At 36.2% G+C, this 20,227-nt stretch overlaps 1 protein-coding gene across 9 annotated transcripts in view; it reads right to left on the bottom strand.

Moving 5' to 3' along the window:
• astn1 (astrotactin 1) overlaps window positions 1-20,227 on the bottom strand; it is a 125,550-nt gene that overhangs the window by 66,218 nt on the left and 39,105 nt on the right. For all 9 annotated transcript variants that reach the window (XM_049747505.1, XM_049747507.1, XM_049747508.1 and 6 more), the window contains 6 exons: window positions 15,995-16,079; window positions 15,264-15,338; window positions 14,711-14,848; window positions 9,562-9,712; window positions 5,468-5,634; window positions 5,067-5,261 (listed from right to left, as the gene is read on the bottom strand). In XM_049747505.1, the coding sequence (XP_049603462.1) occupies window positions 5,067-5,261; window positions 5,468-5,634; window positions 9,562-9,712; window positions 14,711-14,848; window positions 15,264-15,338; window positions 15,995-16,079 (811 nt within the window). The remainder of the gene's footprint in view (window positions 1-5,066; window positions 5,262-5,467; window positions 5,635-9,561; window positions 9,713-14,710; window positions 14,849-15,263; window positions 15,339-15,994; window positions 16,080-20,227) is intronic.

Genomic DNA, 20,227 nt, shown 5'->3' with positions numbered 1-20,227 from the left:
TAGAAGATAAGCTCTTAACAGAGCAAATAAAATGTGTGAAGCTTCTAAAAGAACTTCTCAAAAAATACAAGATGCCCACAAGTGAGGCACTAAGCAAAGATTCACAGCCTTGGCAACTCGCTTGAAGAAGTACATGAGAGATGTAGAGGCCAGGAGAAGAAACCCAATGTTCTCCAGCAACCGAGCTAAGGTCCACTCTCAGTGGCTAGACCAACACAGACCCATCTACAACAGACAGCAATGCTGGAAGAAGAAACTGTGACACAAAATCAATGCCCAATGGCTGGCGGAGTAACAAAAAATAGCACAGAAATATCGCAGAAGAAAAACCAGTAGAGATTACAGCGGCAGATATCCAAGCAAGAGGGATCCAAATTAAATGTGGCCATCGTGGAATGAGGTCATCTGGTCCTGTGGATTATATCGTTCTACTGTTCTTTAATTGACCAGTCAAAATTGTCCTTAGGTGTGATTGTGAAAGTGTAAGTGTGTGTGTGACCCCACCTACTCAATTTCATGCTGGGGTCATATTATGGTGTATTTCTTTTTTATTGGTTGCTATGGAAATCATTTGTGAAATGACTAGGGGACAGGGACAGAATAGCCTTTATCACAGGTCAGACTCATGAAGGCAAAACAGCACAGGCCAAGGCACACAAAACACATGTAGAGTGATTGAGCAGCCTCCGTGACGCCTGTAGAGCAGTGGTCCACAATTCCATGGCCATAATGAAAAGCACACTGCTCCACCTGAATCATAGATCTGACTTCCTGATGGGCCAAATTGCCCCGACGATGTGTTTGCTGTACCAAAAGGCATATGCTCACACCAATTGGTGGTTTTTTTCACTTTCATTTTCTTGTTGCTCGACAGTCGAATGGAAACACTTGGTTGGAGACAGCAAATCCATTGTTACTCCAAAAACCATTTGCGTAAATGTAAAAAATTACTTTACTTGACGACAAAAATGTGGACTTGTGTAATTTTGCCTAGCATACATGAATTGAAAAGGGAAAGATTGGTCCAATGCTTTTTCATTGCAACATACAAAAAAGATGACATGAAAATCCACGACTCTACTACTTTTTGAAAAGTTATATCATAATGTAAAATATAGATATCATCGTTTGATCATCATTGAATGATGGAGACAGATGTTTTGTGCAACTCCAGAACACAGGGGGATTGGCCTTTGAAAAGATGCCAGCAAACATCACAGAGAGGTTTTCTTGCTATCCTTCCATCTGTCAAATTTCTTAAACAATTTATCTCAAGGGCTAACAGCTCATTTCAATAAAGACACAATGCTGTTAAATATTTGTAACCATTGGCCTGAATTGAAGACGCAAGGCAGGACATACTTCTATTTTTTTTTTGCATACTTATGAAACAGCACATTTTTATTATTATTATCATTATTAATTATTATGATTATATAATTTGTTATTATATAATCTGTGGACACAATTCTGATGAACAATTTACAATAATGAAATGGCATGCACCTTTGCTGTCTTTCTGTTCTTATGAATAGCCTACAATCTACTATAAAGTTTTTGAGAACAATTTTGCTTATTCCCAGCCTAAATGAAAATTCAATATGACTGGATGGATATACCCATCAGCCCCATTTTTTTTCTTTGGCTTCTGACTGTTATTGTTCCGCTACTATACATTAATTTATGTTTTCATTGTCTTTGTCCCATTGCTATACGTGAAGCACTTTGTTACTGCTCCAGCTGTTGTTAAATGTGCTACTATATAAATAAAGTTGTATTCTTTTGTATTTTGGATAAACAATATGTAATAATGTCACTTTTAAAAATTCAACTGCTCCAGTACATTTTTAGCACAATGAATCCTGGGTGGATTTAATTCATTCACTGTCATGTCTTATAAATTAGCCCTTCCATTAGAATTCCTCTCAATAAGTCTGCCTTCCTCTTTCATCACAAAGGAAGCATTTGGCAGTCTTCAAAGTATGTTTTAACGTGCCATCCTCAAGCACTTTCAAATAAGATCAGTGCATTTGAGATTTAGATGTACTTGATATCAACTTTACTTTTTCAACCCTTATTTTCTCTCTCTCGCTCTCTCGCTCTCTCTCTCACTGCCTGATAAGAATTTGAGTAGGCAAGTGAACGCAGAGTTACTGAATGGTGTGAATTAAATAGCAAGTGTGTGACAGCAGACTTGTTGTCTGAGTTGAAACTGAAAAACAAAATCACAGTGTCAGTATACTATTTTGTGTTTCTTATTAAAAGTTATCAGTTTTGCTGGAGTTATACATGTCGCTTTAGACCATCGGGGTTTAGACGTCAATTAGACATGTTGTTGTGGTTGACGCTCCACAAACAGTGGAGCAGGTTTTCTTGGTTGTAAAAGAACAAATGGACATGGAAATATACAAAGAGTTTGTCTAGGAGGAGTAATTAGTCCATCTATTGATTGATTATTGGTGATATTGGTGTTAGATGATCAGCGTATCAGTGTCTCACCATTGTTTACGCTTTTCACATGTACAGTACGACTCTCATATATACTCCCTTTCATTCCGATTGAGTTGAATGGAAAAGAAAGGACTCATTTTGGAGAGTTTGAAAAGAGCTTTAGGACAGTAGCTTAGGCCGTAAAGATGTCAGAATGCAACATGTACATGAACTATAAAAAAAATACGATACACGCGATCCTGCTAGAACTGTAGTTTTGTGCTGGTCAGAGGGTTTGCAGGGCAGTATCACCATAAATGTAAATGTAGAAAAAAAAAAAAAAAAAGAGGAACATTTCCTTCCAGCGGGCCGTCGGCAGAATTGTGTCCGCCTCAGAGTGCACTGTGTCAGGTCAAACATTGACCTCCGGCCCGCTAAATTTCCACTAGACCAACACAATAAAAGGGATATTGTAGTCAAGAGACGCCCACACATCAGGAACTAACCAATCAGAGGTTTTCTATCATAAACGAAAGAACAGTAAGCCAAACAGAACCAAACTTATTTCCCGCAGTGAATATTTTCCAATATTAACGAGAAAACCGCTCAGTCAATTCAAATCACAGACCAACAGAAATATCTTGAACAAGTGTGTCCTGATCATTTGCAACTCAAATTATCCTGCAATCCCGGTAAAAAAACATGACAGAGACAAAAAAATGTGAAATGTAAATCAACCACTGGTAGGAAACCCATGGATAAATTCAAGAAATAGAAAGTTTCTGAAAAAAACAATATTAAATGCTACATGCTACATGAATTATTAAAAAGAGACACCACTCGCGTTTATATTTGTATGTGAAAATGAAAGTGACGTCTACAGCACTGATGTAGTGATGCTGTAAGCTATATTTCATTAAACAAAATCATATTTTAATATCAGTCAGTAAAATAATCACTTTTAATTCAATTTGATAGCTGACTGCACACCCCACACATGATAAAATGATGAAGGAACATTGAAGTAGACAACATTTTTGGTTCGTTGCATTTAATCACTTAAACTTGGTTTTAATTTCATGAATACGAGAAGGACCCAAAGACACATTGACTTATTTCTTTTCAAAGTATCCTTCAATGAAGCGTATTTTTTTAGAGTTCTAAATGTTTTTGTTCAAGTTCCCTGCAGTCTTTAATTGATTTCATAAGAGCAACAGAGATGACCAAACATTTCTCTTCATATTCTAACTTGTCTAAAGGGTTTTGTAGCTCCCATTGTTTTTTTTTTTTCTCTCAGTTTCCAAGGGAAGTGTTTGAAATAAGCCATTGGGCTAGGTTAAATATTTTGACATTACTTATAACTTCGAAGTCATTTCCTTTTATGCTGCTCTTCTTCATTCCCGAATCACAGTGTTGTTTTTATAGAGTGCTGGTAGACTATATTTTATACTTTATGTAATAGAACAATTTGATCAATAAATACCCAGTTAAAGGTTTCTGCCTCTGTTTTTCTTTGGCTCGCTCACTCTTGCGTTCACTCACTCTCTCCTTCCTCAACTCTGTGAGCTGATTTGTGGTAAAGAGTGTAAACAGCCCATGACTTTGGTAGCCAATGACTTTGCTGACTTTTTGGTCTCCTGTGTAAATGATTGCAGCATGCAGATAATAATAATGAGCTCCCCCAAAATGACTCACATAGTAAACATAGTATATCATCCAACGACGGACAACACCATACCCTTGCGTGACTTAATATCAACCCCAAAGATGTAATGAAGGGGTGTTTTGATTTTCAGTGTATTCACTTTTGTGAGAAAAAAACTACAGGGGTATATTTTTTTTTATAACCACTGAATGAAGTTAATATATGTACAAAAAAATATTTGTTATTTCCATAAGGTCATTACTTACAGGAGCAGGTTTTTTTTCCTCAATCAACTATAATTAAATTTTAACTTGAGACTACTTGAGACTGATTAGGTTTAAAGCTCTGACTCAGGTATCATTAAAACTCGTGTAATTACTTGCAGTGGGTTCCGACAAAGTATTTGGAATTATTCATACACTGACTTTTCTTCTCAAAGGTTTGTATGATTAGCCCGATTTGATGCAGCAGGTGTACCATCTATTTGTATTTTTATACTTGAATTTATTAACAGGCCCTACAGCATAGGTGTCAAACTCAAGGCCCGGGGGCCAGATACGGCCCGCCAAATCATTCTATGTGGCCCGTAAAAGCAAATCATGTCTGTCCGTTTTAATGATCCTGGCTAAAATCTCTACCAAAATATTTGTCATGTGTAATAAATATTAAGACGTTTTTTTTTACAATTTTTACATTAACTTGAACAATAATTGAAAACTGCTATGCTTGACATGTGATTTGATCTATCATATTTTTGTGCAATATGTGACAATATGATGCGGCAATTAAACATTTATGTTTTCACTATCATAACGGCCCTCTGAGGACAGTCGTATCTGGAAAATGGCCTAGAAAATAGAAAAGTTTGATCGCTGACCTACAGAATAGTACCTTTTAACACAGTGGTGTTTAAATTTCAAAATAATGTACTGTATATGCCATTTCTACATTCTAGTCGTACTAGTGGTTGTGCTCTTCACAAAAATCTTACCTGAACGTGGCCTTCAGAATTTGTCCAGAGGTGCTCTCTTTGGTGTGATTGTTGTAGCCATAAAAAAGATCTCCAAACACAGTTTGGTTAGCTGGAATGTCTGTAGCTTCCCCACAGTCTATCCCTTCTGAGCAGGCATCAGATAATGGCAGGCATGATCTTCCATCTGGCCCTCGCTTGTAGTCTTCAATACAGCTAGAAAATAGTTTTAGTGTAATACTACTACTAATAATAATAATGGTGATGATGATTGTTGCAGCTCCTCCTGTGAGTACACACCCACAATCACACACACGTTTGCACGCACGTGGGTGTGAGTGTATTCACCATATGTTGACGTGTGTGTAAATGTGACAATTACAATTATCAGCATTAAACTGTTGAATGATTAACTTACTTACCCACAGAACATCTGGATGTTATAGAGAGTGGGATCATCTTCCAGAGGAGCCAGTTGCTGGAGACACAGTTGCTCACAACCTCCATTGAACCCATCAGAGCAATCAATGCCAATGTGGTGGTCATAGCACCCACTCCCATCCTTCATAGGACTCAATCCTGGGGGGCACTATGAGAGCGGTAGTGGGAAAAAAAAATCTTTTAGATTTTTTTTCACTTCTTCCTCTCTACTGGCATATGAGATAAATACAAAATGGTTCCAAATCTCTCGTCCCAGGCCAAGGACACCACAGAAGAACAAGGGCGGACAATACATGAGGTGAAGTACAGTTTTGTGCTTGTATTTTGCAAGTAACGTGGGGAGCAAATATTTATACTGTTTTTATAGTATACTATGCTGAGTGCAACTTGTCCTTAGGGAAAAAAAAATGAGATAACCAACTTTTGAGGAATGGAAAGAATTAGATTTCTATTCATTTTATTTGTGTTTGGAGATAGGAGCAATGTCATGAAAAAAATTCAACTCATTTTTCACGTCACCGCTGTATACATAGTACACTGTATGTATAATGAAAACAAATCCCCATTGTATGTGATTGTTTAAAAGCTGGACAGTGTATGAAGTGTATGGTCTGTAGCGCAAGTTAGAAACCTTAAATCTGCACTCAGAAAGCCTCTTGAAACACCATGCCTTTTAATCCTCTTTTTAAATGGAGATAAATTCCAACAGTGCTTTTGGGGCTTAAGGAAATCAGCACTGTGCCACTGCTAAACAGCAATAAATCCCCATAAGAGGAGTTGGATAAGCTAAACACTTTTCCAAGTTGTCTGATTTGTCTGATTGGCAGATCAATGAAAAAGTGCATGGATGGAGGACTGAGACAAGGAGATGACTCAATTGCTCCTGAAATCATTCTGATTTTATTTACATGTAGTATTTAATTATTTTCATGCTCATACATATATATATATATATACATATATATACATATATATATATATATATATATATATATATATATATATATATATATATATATATATATATATATATATATATATACACATATATATATATATATATATATATATATATATATATATATATATATATATACACATATATATATATATATATATTTTTTTTTTTTTTTTTTTTCCCCACCATATTACAACAGACTGGATATATAATTCAAAACATTTTCTCCAGCAGGGAAGAAAAGGTAGCTGCAATGCCTTTCATTATCAAAACCTATTTTAATTACTACATATCAAGGCTGTTTATAGAGATTGTAATTGTATTAATTGGGAAATGGCTATATAACGACGACTTTACGTACATAAGGAAGACAAATGTCTCACCTGCCCCTTTTTATTCATGTGTAATTTAGAAATGCTAATTGTGTATATTCAGTGTTTTTATAAAAGTAGCTGCCGGTTTCATTTAATTTGTGCATGCAATCTGCGCGTAATTGGAGGCTGACTGCCTAAAGTGGCAGCTGTTGCACCTGGGGAAGGCTTTCAGGCAGATCCTGTAAATGAAGATAAGCTCTGGAAAAGGATAACTCAGCTGGGATGACATCATCAAAAACTAGATGAAATGGAGGGTGATGACATGAAAGGCTTCAAAACTTTCATTATGGTCACCGTTATACTGCATCGGTTGGCTTTAAAGCTTTTACTTTTTGATTTACTAATTAAGACAAATATACTATTGCAATGGTAAATGCAAATATTTCAAATATTAAATCTGTGTACTACACTGTACATGATGAATCTCTGTTATATTGCCAGAAAAATCTTTTTTCCCCCACTCAACATTTTTTATAATTTTTTTTTTAAACTCTATGATAACCCATATCAAATTTGTGACATTTGCGAGGAAGAAAATCCTTTGCGTCTACAACAGGGCTGCCAGTCCTCAAGAGAATTTGGGGAATGCCCCTCTTTTCTGACTAGGCTACTTTGATTTGTCCAGTATGCATACAGTTAGTGGATACTGAGGAAATAATAAAAAAATATTTACATATTTATTTGACTAAAAGTAAATTGGGGTGCAAGTTCCCACTTCACATTTAGATGTTAGGACATGTTGGAATAGCTAAAGTACTTCAAAGTGGTGGCGAGAGAGTTCAACCCTGTCATTGCTTAATATAGAAAGGGAATGATGTTTCTCTGAACTTTCAGTGCCATATTCCAGTGCAACTTTGGAAAGTTATTTCATATTGTGCAAAACCTATTCCAAAAAGTAATATGCACGGTGCAACAGATTTATTAATAAATTACTAAGATGTTTGGTATGATGAAGCTTACTCACATATAAAAGTAGTGTTTAAAAATATACATATTACTTGTTTTGTTTTTTTGGGGGGCGGGGCATGCTTACAGATAATTGAGAACCTAAACTTATAAAAAGCGTTGTACTTTGTAAATTATTTATTTATTTTAGTTCACCGGCACTTAGTGTTAACTTGTCACCTTACAAATGACATCATGCAGTACTTTGCGAATTCTTGTATTTGAAATATCAGATTTGCCAAGTTGTGCCAATTTACTTGTTTTTAATGTGTATTAAAGAAAATGTGACTACCAGAATCGATGTGATTCAAATATTTCCACCTTATAGGCCTATTCCCCAGTCCATAAAAACATCCTCTGAATGCGTGTGTGTGTTTTGTAATTAGTATTACTGTATTACAACAACCCAATTAAAATGATGTGTCAAATATAAAATCAGAATACAATGATTTGAAAATAATGTTTGACTTATATTTGAATAAACTCCAAAGGCAAGATATTTGATGTTCAAACTGAGAAACATGATTGTTTTGGCAAATAATCATTAACTTGGAATTTTATGGTGGCAGCATGCTCCATAAAATTCCAAGTTATATTTACCACTGTGTTGCATCACCATCATCTCTTTTTACAACATTCAATAAACGTTTGGCAACTAGGGACACTCGTTGTTGAAGCTTTGTAGGAGGAATTCTTTCCCATTCTTGCTTGATGTACAGCTTCAGATGTTCAACAGTGCGGGGTCTCTGTTATCGGATTTTGTTTAATAATGCAACACATATTTTCAATGGGAATGCTGTAACACGTGCAAAATGTGATTTAGTATTATCTTGCTGAAATAAACACGCGTCCATAAAAGTCCCGGATGGTGCATTTCTTTTTTGGCACAGCCATCACCAGTGTGGATTTTTTTTTTCCCACTTGCTAATACTATAACATTTTTTTTTTTTTTTTTATATTTGAAGATCTGAACAGTTGTCATAGCTGTAGAGGAGTGAAAAGGTCTTCCAATATTTCGGGTACCTTTATTAAGAAAATGCTTGAGGATCTGCCTTGGGTAATCATTTATTTGGCCAACTGACAGGCCTGTCTGCAAGGCTTGCTATAAAATTACTATTGCTCATGGTGGGAACACATCAAATCTGGCCAAGCACCTTGCTGACCGGCATCCACATTTATATCACCAGTTTAAAGAGCCACAAGTTGTGTTGCACAATACTACACTCCCCTAAAAAAGTACAGAATGTATTTTGTTCCCAATTTGTAGAATTTGACAGGGCATTTTATTCACCCCCGTCAAATTCTGGGAATGAACTCACACAGACATTCACAATGTTACGTTAGGTCATTAGCATTTAAATGAACATATTTGCTTGACAGTAACGCTGCAAATGTATCGTCAGTACCAATAACGAATGACATCAAATGCAGTCAAATAGGTTAATATGGCATGCAATGTAAAAGCTTATTGCAAGAAAATGTCAGCTGGACGTTCAATGTATTTGTTCTGTATCGGTTTCAACAAATTGCAGATTGATATATGTCAGACAAATTAACCTCAATCAATTAAAGATTTATTCTTTTAATTTGCCTTAAGGCAGAGGTTGCTGGTCATGGTAGACTAGTATTTACGGATTTCACTTATCGCGGGTGTTGTTTGGAACCAATTATCCGCGATAAACGAGGGATTACTGTAGTATTAAAATCAACTTTAATAAGTAAAATAAATTGGGATTTTGACAGCAATACATCCTATTTTGTCTTATGTCATACTTTCTTGACAAAAAAAATGACTTACCACACATCCAGTGGAGTCCAGTTTTCGATCAGATATGCAGCGGAAATTGCGACTACAGCCGCCGTTGTCTTTGGTACAGTCTCTGACGGGTCCGAATGAGTCGAGGAGAACCTCCAAAGAGTCAAAGGATGAGCTGATCATCAATTCTTCTCTGTAAACAACAATACATTATGGCAGTGTAAGATTTCTTGCATGTAAATGGAGCTTGCAAGTTTTGTCACCGTATAACAATTAAAATCTTTTTGTAGTTGTTCAACTGGGGTCTCTTGTGTTGTGTTTTGTGCTTTATGATTTTCAGTGGGAGACAGGTCTAGATTGATGGTGGGCCACGAGAGGCATTACGAAGCCACAATTAGAATGTGCCTTGTCTTGCTGAAATTAACAGGGATGCTACGGCGCTTGGATAGGAACATATGTTGCTCCAAAATCTTTCAGCATTGATGGTCCCTTCACAGATATGCAAATTAGCCATGCCCTGGGCAATAACACAAAGCCATACCATCACAGATGCTGACTTTAATTTTGGGCTCATAATGTGGATGGTCCTTTCCCTCTTTGGCCCACCTGTCTGCCAATCCAGAGGCCCTTTCCCTGATATTCACTCGGTGTGGCCAAGGGAATTTTAACCATCAGTCTCATCAAGCCCTGGAGTCCTGCCATTGAGAAACCTTTTGAACGTATTCCTGACCACGACTCCACAGAAAGGAAGGCTGCGTATGAGTGTCCAGACTCTCCTACATGATTGAAAGGTAGCAGACTTGAGAATGGAAATCTTTTTCCCACTGACCTAGTTGAGGCACTACCACATCTTCACTATATTATTTCATCGGTGCACTTCTTCCCCTACTTGAGACAAGAATAGAGGACACAAATCTTCTCAAAGTCATCTGGAAAGTTATTCTCCATTGACTTGCTGAACCCATCCAACATCTTAGTTTAATAAAATCAAATATCTTGTAATGGTGCAGTTTAAGAAAATCAAATATCTAGTAAAGGTGCAAAATAATAGCAGAATAAATTTAATTATGATGAGAGCAATATGCTCTTGTTAAATCGGATTAAAATATCATATTTTAAGGATCATGTATGAAATTTATATAGATAGAAGAAAGTATGTGTTGCATGAACATTGTACTCTAAATAGTTAAATCTTTTGTCCTTATGTATCTTTTTGAATTATGTTTCTCATCAATGTTTTGTGTAAGTAGCCAATGAATAATTCATCCAATGGAATTCAAATTCAATTAACTGTACTGCAATCCTTGCGATGACAACAAAAAAATGCAAAATTCCTTGTTCTCCTCGCAGATACGTCAGCTATTTCTGCAAATGCATGATGTATCCATGCCAAAGATCACATGCTGTATCAGATTATGCCTTTTCACATACTCTTGGAAATTCAGTATATACTGTAGTCTGCTAGCTAAAGTCACATTCCTCTGTGAAAAGACAATAGGTTGCTTCTTTTTATTTCATTGAAAAAAATTATCTCTGAGAAAGCAATTTTTCTATTATAATTGCTTTTTGCTTTGTTGACACTAGTGCAGGGGGGACCTATTAAGCAGGGTGTCTGCAGATGATGAAACTCACAGCAAGTATCAATACTAAATTATTTTGTAAGTATTATTACAGAGGAAAGAGGGACACTCATTATATTCTTAAACCAGAGAGCAATCACTGTTGCGTGAATTTAAAAGCCCACTTCATATTAACTAATCAAACATCTTTTTCTTTTTTTTTCTTAAAAAGTGCACCTTGACAGTAACTTTTTATTATTGTCCTCTATTGTGAATCGAGGCTGAGTCCACATAGAGCTGAACCAATGAGAAATTATTGTAGCTTAACCAATGAGAAAACAGAAACTCACTCGACACAAGGCCCTTTGGGATGGGCTTCCGAAGGTGAATAGTGTGTGTGAGTGTGTGTGTGGGTGTGTGTGTGTGTGGGGGTGGGAAATGCAAAAATGTGTTGGGCAAATAATTATGTGGACCCACAAAGGACTAGATGCCTCACACACAGCCAAGACACGCTATAAAATGAAGGGAAAAGACTGTTATAAATAAATTATTACCGTTTCATTCAAGTTGAGAATGTACGGCTGTGCTTTTCATATCTGATAGTATACTGGCATACAGAGAAGGCTTTGGGGGGAAAGAAAAAAAAAAAATATATATATATATATAAAATCTTAACACTGACATTCGAACAATGTACACACACATTGAATTCTACTGGTTTGTTATTAATTTTATCTTCCCAATACATAAAGGGTGAAAATTAAGTAAATATTTTGGCTATTTGTGGGCTGGGCCAGTCACAATTCCCTGAGAAGAGCAGAGCTCAACAATACAGCAAATTAAAAAGTTGCTTAAATAGATTGGTAGGATTGGTCTATGTTTTGATCAGATTTGTGATTGTTTTTTGTTTTTTTTTCAACTGGATAATTGGCTCCAAAATCCTGATCATGTAAAGTCTAATTAAAATCAACTTAGCATGCAAATAACCCTTTGCAAATTTAGCCCTTTGCGCCAAATATAAATCACTGCATGCAACCAAATCTGCAGGAAGTGCAAGTTGGAAGCTCTCATTGAAATGTACTGAAGGTAGACATGATACTGAAAAGAACGACACAAAAAGTATACAAATGTCGAACATGTAACAAGCACATATGATTGGGAGTTTAAAGAAAGCAAATTTTGTAACCTTCTAATTACAACATTAATTGGCACAGCTGTCTGAAGATGAAAGCAGCCCAGCAAAATGTAAGCACACTGCAAAATGGGAATCTCAGAAGTATATGTAAAAAATAGCAGTTTAAGAACCAGTTCATTTGCCATTTTTCGAAGGCTTCAGTGTCATACTGTATCGCTCTGCAATTAACAGACATTAATCAGGCATACAGTTCACGCACACAAAAAAACCACACACACGCAAGCATGCACTTGCACCCATTGCTGTAAATAATTAAATGTCCAATGACAACATCTAATCTTTTGCCAACAATTTTAGAGCACATGTACATGGATGTATAATTTCCGAGTGTGTGTTATTCCTGAGAAATGACTATAAATGAACATTGGGAATCAAAAATGCTAATTTCTCATCGGACTAGTTAACAGGTTCTTAACATAAATCCTTTTATACATCATCATTAGTTTCTGGACCCTGATTCACCCTTATTTTTTTCCACAAAGGAAAAAAAAATCTGATTCCAGTTTCTACCTTATGACACATCATATATTTAAAACTGTTTTAATTTTTGATCTGAAAGGGCTGTGGGTGATAATGAGAACTAGTTCTATGATGAACATTTGATGCATCACACTCTCTCTCTAGCTTGTAGTCAGGCTTTTTGCAATAATAACAGACTAACTCTATCCTTTAACGCAGGGGTGTCAGACTCATTTTTTTCGCGGGCCGCATTGTAGTCATAGAGCCATTATGACTGTCAACTCAAATAAATGTATGAGCACCTCATATTATATACAGTAACAGCTACAAAAAAAACTGACAAATAACTTGTTTTAAATCAGACGAGTAAAAACTGGTCAAATATTAAAAAAGAAGATATTAAAAGTGAAGACAATTTGCAATTCTAGTAATGACACACGAATTTGATGCACAATTTGACTTCGCGGGCCACATAAAATGATGTGGCGGGCCGTATCTGGCCCCCGGGCCTTGAGTTTGACACCTGTGCTTTAACGCATTTCCTATGAAATATGTCAGTTGAAGACATTTAGCAGCGACTTGACATCCAACTTTGTATTTCTGATTTCAGTTTGTCTTGGGACCACTTGCCCTAGTTATACTTGATCAAGCTCTTGAAACTATGACAAAGGGGTAAAAAATAGTCCTTGGTGCAGAGTTCAATGCTCATTAAAATAAAGTGATGTGGGGGTATTCATTTAAGCATGGCTAATTTTACCTGGCATAATTTTCACAGGGCAAATAACAATCTGCAAATTAGGGCAGGATTTGACACGGCTGTGCACGCTAAGTTGTTTACAAAGCATGTTCTAGCATAGACTTAAAAGTCAATTCTCACTGGCAACATTATCCAACATCTTCTGCTTCTGCTTAATCTCATCCTGTTCACACATACTTTATGCAAGAACATAATGCTCTCAAAACAGCAGTCACGTTAAATCATTCAGTGTGCCGTGAGTCAATAATCCCACTTGGATCCGTTAATTGTAATGTATAAAACATGCTTGCTCCCCCAAAGATAAGTAAAATTGGGTTTGAACAGCATATCAATCCAACCAAATGAACACTGTCAATTAAAACGGCAGGACCCGAGCTACACTCTCGACTAGTCACCAGTCAATCTCTCAGCCATCAGGCCACCATGCTGTTCAGGTTTAAAGGCAATGATAACAATTGCAGTAAGGAAGTGGAAGAATGGAAATAAAAAAAAAAAAAACTTTCTGATGTGTAGTACAAGTTAAAAGTCTTATCGTATTTTCCGGACTATAAGGCGCACTTAAAAAAAACTAAAATTTTCTCAAAAGCCGACAGTGCGCCTTATAGTCCGGTGCGCCTTATATATGGACCAAATTCCTAAATTTAAACTGTCCCGAAGCATTGTGTCATGAAATCAATCATAAGTGGCCCGCTGAATACTATGAATCATGAATCAAAAAGACTATGGATCATTATTTTGTGATTATAAAGTAATTTGTTGTGTCTGAAATTGAAATAAAAAAGATAAAATGGATAATGATTTGATTTGGATTAAAAATCTGACATGATGCATTAGTGGTGCACCTTATAGTCCAGTGCGCCTTATATAAGGACATTTTAAAATGGGCCATTCATTGAAGGTGCACCTTATAGTCCGGGAAATACGGTAATTGCATCTAGAATAAATTATGCGTCATTTACTTAACCATTATCATTCTGTGATAAATAACAGAAGGATTTGACTCTTTCCATCAACTATTGTAAACAGCAATAAGCATGCAGCATTACAAACATAGCACCTTAAATAAAAATGAAAAATAAAGATGCAATTCTTAGTAGTGTAATAATACATATTTCATAAATAGGTAAAAGATTGTAAAAGGTTTGTTCAAAAAATGAAAGCATAAAATTGCTGAAGAGGCATTGTCAACATTACAAGAATTTTCCACCTCTTTTTTCTCACCTTACATCTACAGCATCCTCCATAACTGTCATATCAGTCTTGCATTTTGCAGAAGGGTTGATGGCAAGCTCTGCAGGTGGGATGACAAAGCTTTTACTCAAAGGCAGCCACATCCCTTCTCCTAAAGTGTACGTGAATCTGCAGACGACAGCATAACAAATAGTGTTAATGTCTTTGAAATATAACCCGAATATAATGTAACAAAAGGAATTATTTTAATGACAAGAAAACAAAATTTGATCAAACGTGATAGTAGTATTTCGTATCGTGGTGTGAATCAGTTTCAAATTAGAGCTCTTGCAGGAAATGCCTTGTTCGCTACCGAATTATAATAATGCTTGCTAAAAGTTCTTAAGTTTGTTTCTTGAGTCATCTGAGAACACAAGGGACCCTAACCTAAGAAAATATGAAATCTCGTTCCCAACATACCGTCACACCTTTTGAAGTTATAATGAAGGTTTTTCAGCCACTATATAAAACCTTTCACATATCAATTGATGATGGAATACACTATTAGTTTTAATTTTTCTTTTTTTTTTAAGGGTCATCATACCTGAAAATACGATCAGAGGGTTGTTCTCCCATCACAAGATCAAAACCACGCTGGAAAATGGTGTAAGGCCAAGGCCTATGATGAAAAAAAAACATGAAGTCATTAGAGAGAGAGATCATAAGAGACAAAAAGCAAGGAATGAAATCAACCTGAAATGAAAGCAAGAGGGCTGATAGTAATTTGTATATGGTATGCGAGCGATGTGATGTTACAAATGTCGAACTGCAAGTCATTTCTTCTAGTCAGAGCATGATAAAATGCACATTATCACAACGTGTGGTGTATCTACACATACTCTCGTACGTCTAGTTGATAAATAAAGTCGACAGGTGGTGTAGTATATTTTGTTGCTATTAGTTTTTAGCACATCTAAAATGAAAATGAGAAAAAAAAAACTTCTCTACTGATATACAAAGTATTACAATTTTCTTTTTATGCATCAAACTAAAATAGAAACATAAAATTCCCACTATAGCAAACCAGCCACCCCACAAAAAATAAATAAATAAATAAATAAATAAATAAATATGCAGAGTCTGTGATGGCAGATTTTAAAAATGTTATCACTCTTCAATCACATATGCCTGTTTATATCATTTGGTGCCAGTCAATGGGGTTCTATGGGTGACCCCCTCCCAAGGGGTGCCCGTGGCTCCCCCCTCATCATCCCCACCCTTTGCATGCCCCTAGGATTGTGCAGTAACCCAAATGATGCGAGAATGTGTCCTTACCCCTGATTGGGCCCCCACTCACTACGGATGCAGAGGTGCTTGTGGACCGGGTCCTTCATGTAGCCATTCAGGCAAATGCATTCTCCTGTAAAAAAAAGAAATGTACTGACTCAATCTACTACAGCTAAGTATTATCTTGGGTAAATTTAAACATTCGACAACACATTAGAAGTGAAGTTTTGGTTTGTGTGCTCTTTCTGCTGTATAGTGTTTAGTGTGCCTACTCATGATGACCACTATATGCCTCCACATATTACATAAAGGAGTGTCCTCTCCAAAACTACGAGCGAAAAGAAAAGGGAAACACATAAAGTAGGTACATGTCAGTAATATTTTTTGATTTTCATGACAATAAATCTGACTTTTGTGGAAATGAATAAATTACGATGAAAGTTTTTGTTGGTGCTATTCACAAAATAGGATAAATCAAGACATGCATCCATCCATTTTCTAAACCGCTTCATATTCACAACGGTTGCAATGGGATTATCATTCTAAAATAATATTTACGACAAACAGAGCTTGATGGATAGTGGCCGAATTAAAACATTACTTTCACGCAAAAAAAATAGATCATCCATAACTGGATTGTAAGTATAGGAAATGCAAAACAAAGTACTGCATTTCCTTTGCTTGTTACAATTGATGAATGGCTTTGGAAATGTGCACAAACATAACCATTATGCAGCTTTGTTTAAAGTCTAATAGCACAAACATCAAACACACACACACATGCGCACACACACCAAACTATAGTAAGGGTGGGAGTGAGTCCAAATAGCATTGGTACACCCAAATAACCTGGTTTCAGGTTCTGCGGCGAAGGAGGCCCCATGTGTTAAAGCTTCCCTCATCTCCTTTAATGGATTGCAGAAGCAGCACAGATGTTGCCACAGCGCATCTCAGCTCTCATCGGTATCTTTTCTTGCAGAAAAGAGGATTGGACTTAAGCTATCTATAGCAACGCAGCATTCTCCCTGCAGCGCCTCCACACACGTACATGCAACCATCCAGACAAGTAAGCACGCATACACAGACACACAGTGGTTTTATCACGGATATATGTTGGGGAAAAGTGTGAAATATAAAAACAGTATTCATAACGATGGCTGTCATGAGGAAACTTAACCCATTAGAAGCAAGAAACAGGATTTCGCAATTTAATTTTGAAAAATGCACGAGGAGAGTAAGAGACTTCAAGTAAAACTATTTAAGTTTACCTCCAAAGATCCCACATTTAGGTCTTGATGGGAACATGGAGCAGTAATCTAAAGCTTGATAAATATCTCTTTTGTGTCTAGTCTTGTATTTGCCAATGGAATTTCTTTTAATTACAAGGTGACCTTAAGCCCATAGGAAAAGAAACCCACAGCCTGCTACCTGGGCCGCCATGGCCGGAGTTTCCTCATTTGATTGATTTGTAGAAACATTTGAATGAGGGTGTGTATACATTTTACAGCCACTGTTATCACGTAAAATGAATTTAAAAAAACAAAACAATATACTGTATGTCTTCCGTTTAAGATGGTCATGTCATATCAGTATTCAAGGTACGAACATGTGAGGTCAAGCACAATGTTTTTCTTTTGACTGTCAAAAAAAAAAAAAAAAAATTGAGTATCTGTTTTTATTCCTTTTTTTGGGGCGCGGTGAATATGACTAACAGTCGTAGATACAAATTGATCGATATGACACGCCCTTTTGAGCTGCATGGGTTTAGTGACGCTAAGTTAATTAATGCCCATTGCCTTGAATGGAAACGGAACGTCGAGATAAGTTAAGTTAATGTCCATGTTTTCCGTTGCCTTGAACTTGAGCGGAACGCCAGTATATAAAGCCAAGCTGAGCCATATTGCAGTTTATAGCAAAACACAAATTCCTATACCTGTGACACATTTTCAAAATTTGTCATACAGTTTGTACAATATTAGCATTTCTTATTTGTTTGACACAAAATGCATATAGTGAAGACATTTCCATGTTTTTGCATGAAAATAAGTGTCTGTAATGTCAAAATTAGTATTTTGAAACCCGGTGTACTTTGATTGACTCCATTTTTTAAGCCCTTCTCAGAAAAGAAAATCATACATTGCTTAAAACATGAATAATTCATTATGAATTAAACAATCATCTTGGTGAACGAAGATCATTAATAACTAAATCAATAGAAATGAAATCTTCTATTTTTAAATGTACTGGCAGAATAATCGGCATTAACACAAAAATATTTTGTCGACCGGTACTAGTACTTAATAGATGTATAATAGATAGGTCATAGATATTCTGTTTTAAAAGGGAGCACAGTTGATTTAGTGGAAGTAAAGATCAAAATATAATCACAGGCACAGCGGGATGATGAGCTCATTAAACAACACAATATTCTACAATTCTGTTTCATCAGCACACTGTTCTCATTATTTGGATGTTGAATGTGGTGGCTGGCTTGAATAAATCATGATGTACAGTAGCTTCACATGAGTATATAATATCTAATGTGGGGTATAATAAGTTGATTTTCTTTCCTATGGCTGTTGGTTGATTATCGGCAATTCAAAGGCAAGATAGCAGCCTAGCCAAATTTATTCTGCATCAAATTAGAGAATTTCATTCAATACACTGTGCTCATTAATCTCTGTCATGCCATCACAGCAAAATTTTGCAGTCTTGCTCACATCGCACATCAGTGTCACATTTGTTTTTTGCTTAGGAAGTGTCTCTATCGACTCTATTTTGCTCGAAGGCCTTGAATTCCACGATGACATGTCAAACGACGTTAAATTATATTATTATTAGTATATTTTGCAGAACAATGGAAGAGTTGGAATATTTTGAAGAGACTGAATTTCACAAACTGTAAATAAAAAAAATTCTTTCAATAGCATTGTTTTTAAATGACAGCACGATATTCAAGATTCAAGATTCAAGAGTTTTTTATTCGCCATGTTTGAGCATGCCAAACAAGGAATTTGACTTCGGTAAATCACAGCCTCTGTTCAACATTTAGGTGACTAACAACAACACTCAGGACATGTGAAGAACGAAAGATATTCTCAAACACCCCCTGATCTTAAACTGATCTTAAATATGTCACTGAAATACTTCAAATACTATACAGTGTCATTCTCAGAGAATATCCATCATAAGAAATAGAAACGTAAAAGCACATTTTAAAGCTGCTGCTGCTGTGCTGTGACATGCCCATCTTAAATCGAGTACAAAAACATAGGGCAGTTTTTAAGCCAAGTGTCTGTGTGTCTGTCTATTGAAAAAATATAACAGGGTTTTAGTTGTACAGGACCCAATGGGAACCAAGCCCACTCCAATAAAGAGATTAAATTCAATGACTGTATTTTCACTCGTGGATTACACTGAGGACGTATCAATTCATTGCATGAGCGGATTCGCGCCCACCGCAACAGTTTGGATTCTAAAACTCCATAGTAAGGACAGTCTGCCATAGCAAAAAGAGCACAAAAATACCATTCATTCGATAAATTCTCCTCTGCTCCTTTTTGCATTTGTGCTATGCTACACGTTTCCCCGACTCGATTAGTATAATTCCCACGGGAGTGCTGGAAAACGCTGAACAGCTTGCAGTGAAAGCTTGCATAAAAGAGTTGTTTTTGTGCTCTGCATGGCCTATGGAATACGCCAAAAAGTTTTATAATCAATCACACTTTGATAGAATTGGTTTAATTTAAGGAAGGAAATGGAAATACTATGGAAATACTGTAAAACATGAATAAACATCAAATTGTTTATATTTGTGTATGGTGATGTGGCATTTTTTGGAAAATACACTCGCTTAAGGGTTCTGAATATAACCACAAAGTTGGCAACCAGTCAAAATTAAAAGGGTGAGCAGTGGCTCAATTATTTTTCAGCTAGCTTGAAAAATGTTTCACAATTAATCTTTGAGGGAATTAAGGTTGCATGTCACATGCGTCAAACACCTGGAAACCGTTTTCACTCAACTGTAAATCCTTTAAGACGTTTTTCTTCAAGGTATTATTATTTATTAAAAATCTGACCGTAATATGGTTGCATGTCACATGCGTCAAACACCTGGAAACCATTTTCACTAAACTGTAAATCCTTTAAGACGTTTTTCTTCACGGTATTATTATTTATTAAAAATCAGACTTAAGACTTAGAAGCCACACTCAAGTTTCCATGCAGCTTGGCGGCCAAGCCGCGTATAGATTTAGCTCGGAGCTTTAGCTGGACCATTTT

This window comes from Syngnathus scovelli, chromosome 17 (genome assembly GCF_024217435.2).
Source record: "Syngnathus scovelli strain Florida chromosome 17, RoL_Ssco_1.2, whole genome shotgun sequence".
Classification (NCBI taxonomy): domain Eukaryota; kingdom Metazoa; phylum Chordata; class Actinopteri; order Syngnathiformes; family Syngnathidae; genus Syngnathus; species Syngnathus scovelli.
Note: the sequence above shows the minus strand (reverse complement) of the source record. Positions and strands in the feature narration are given on the sequence as shown.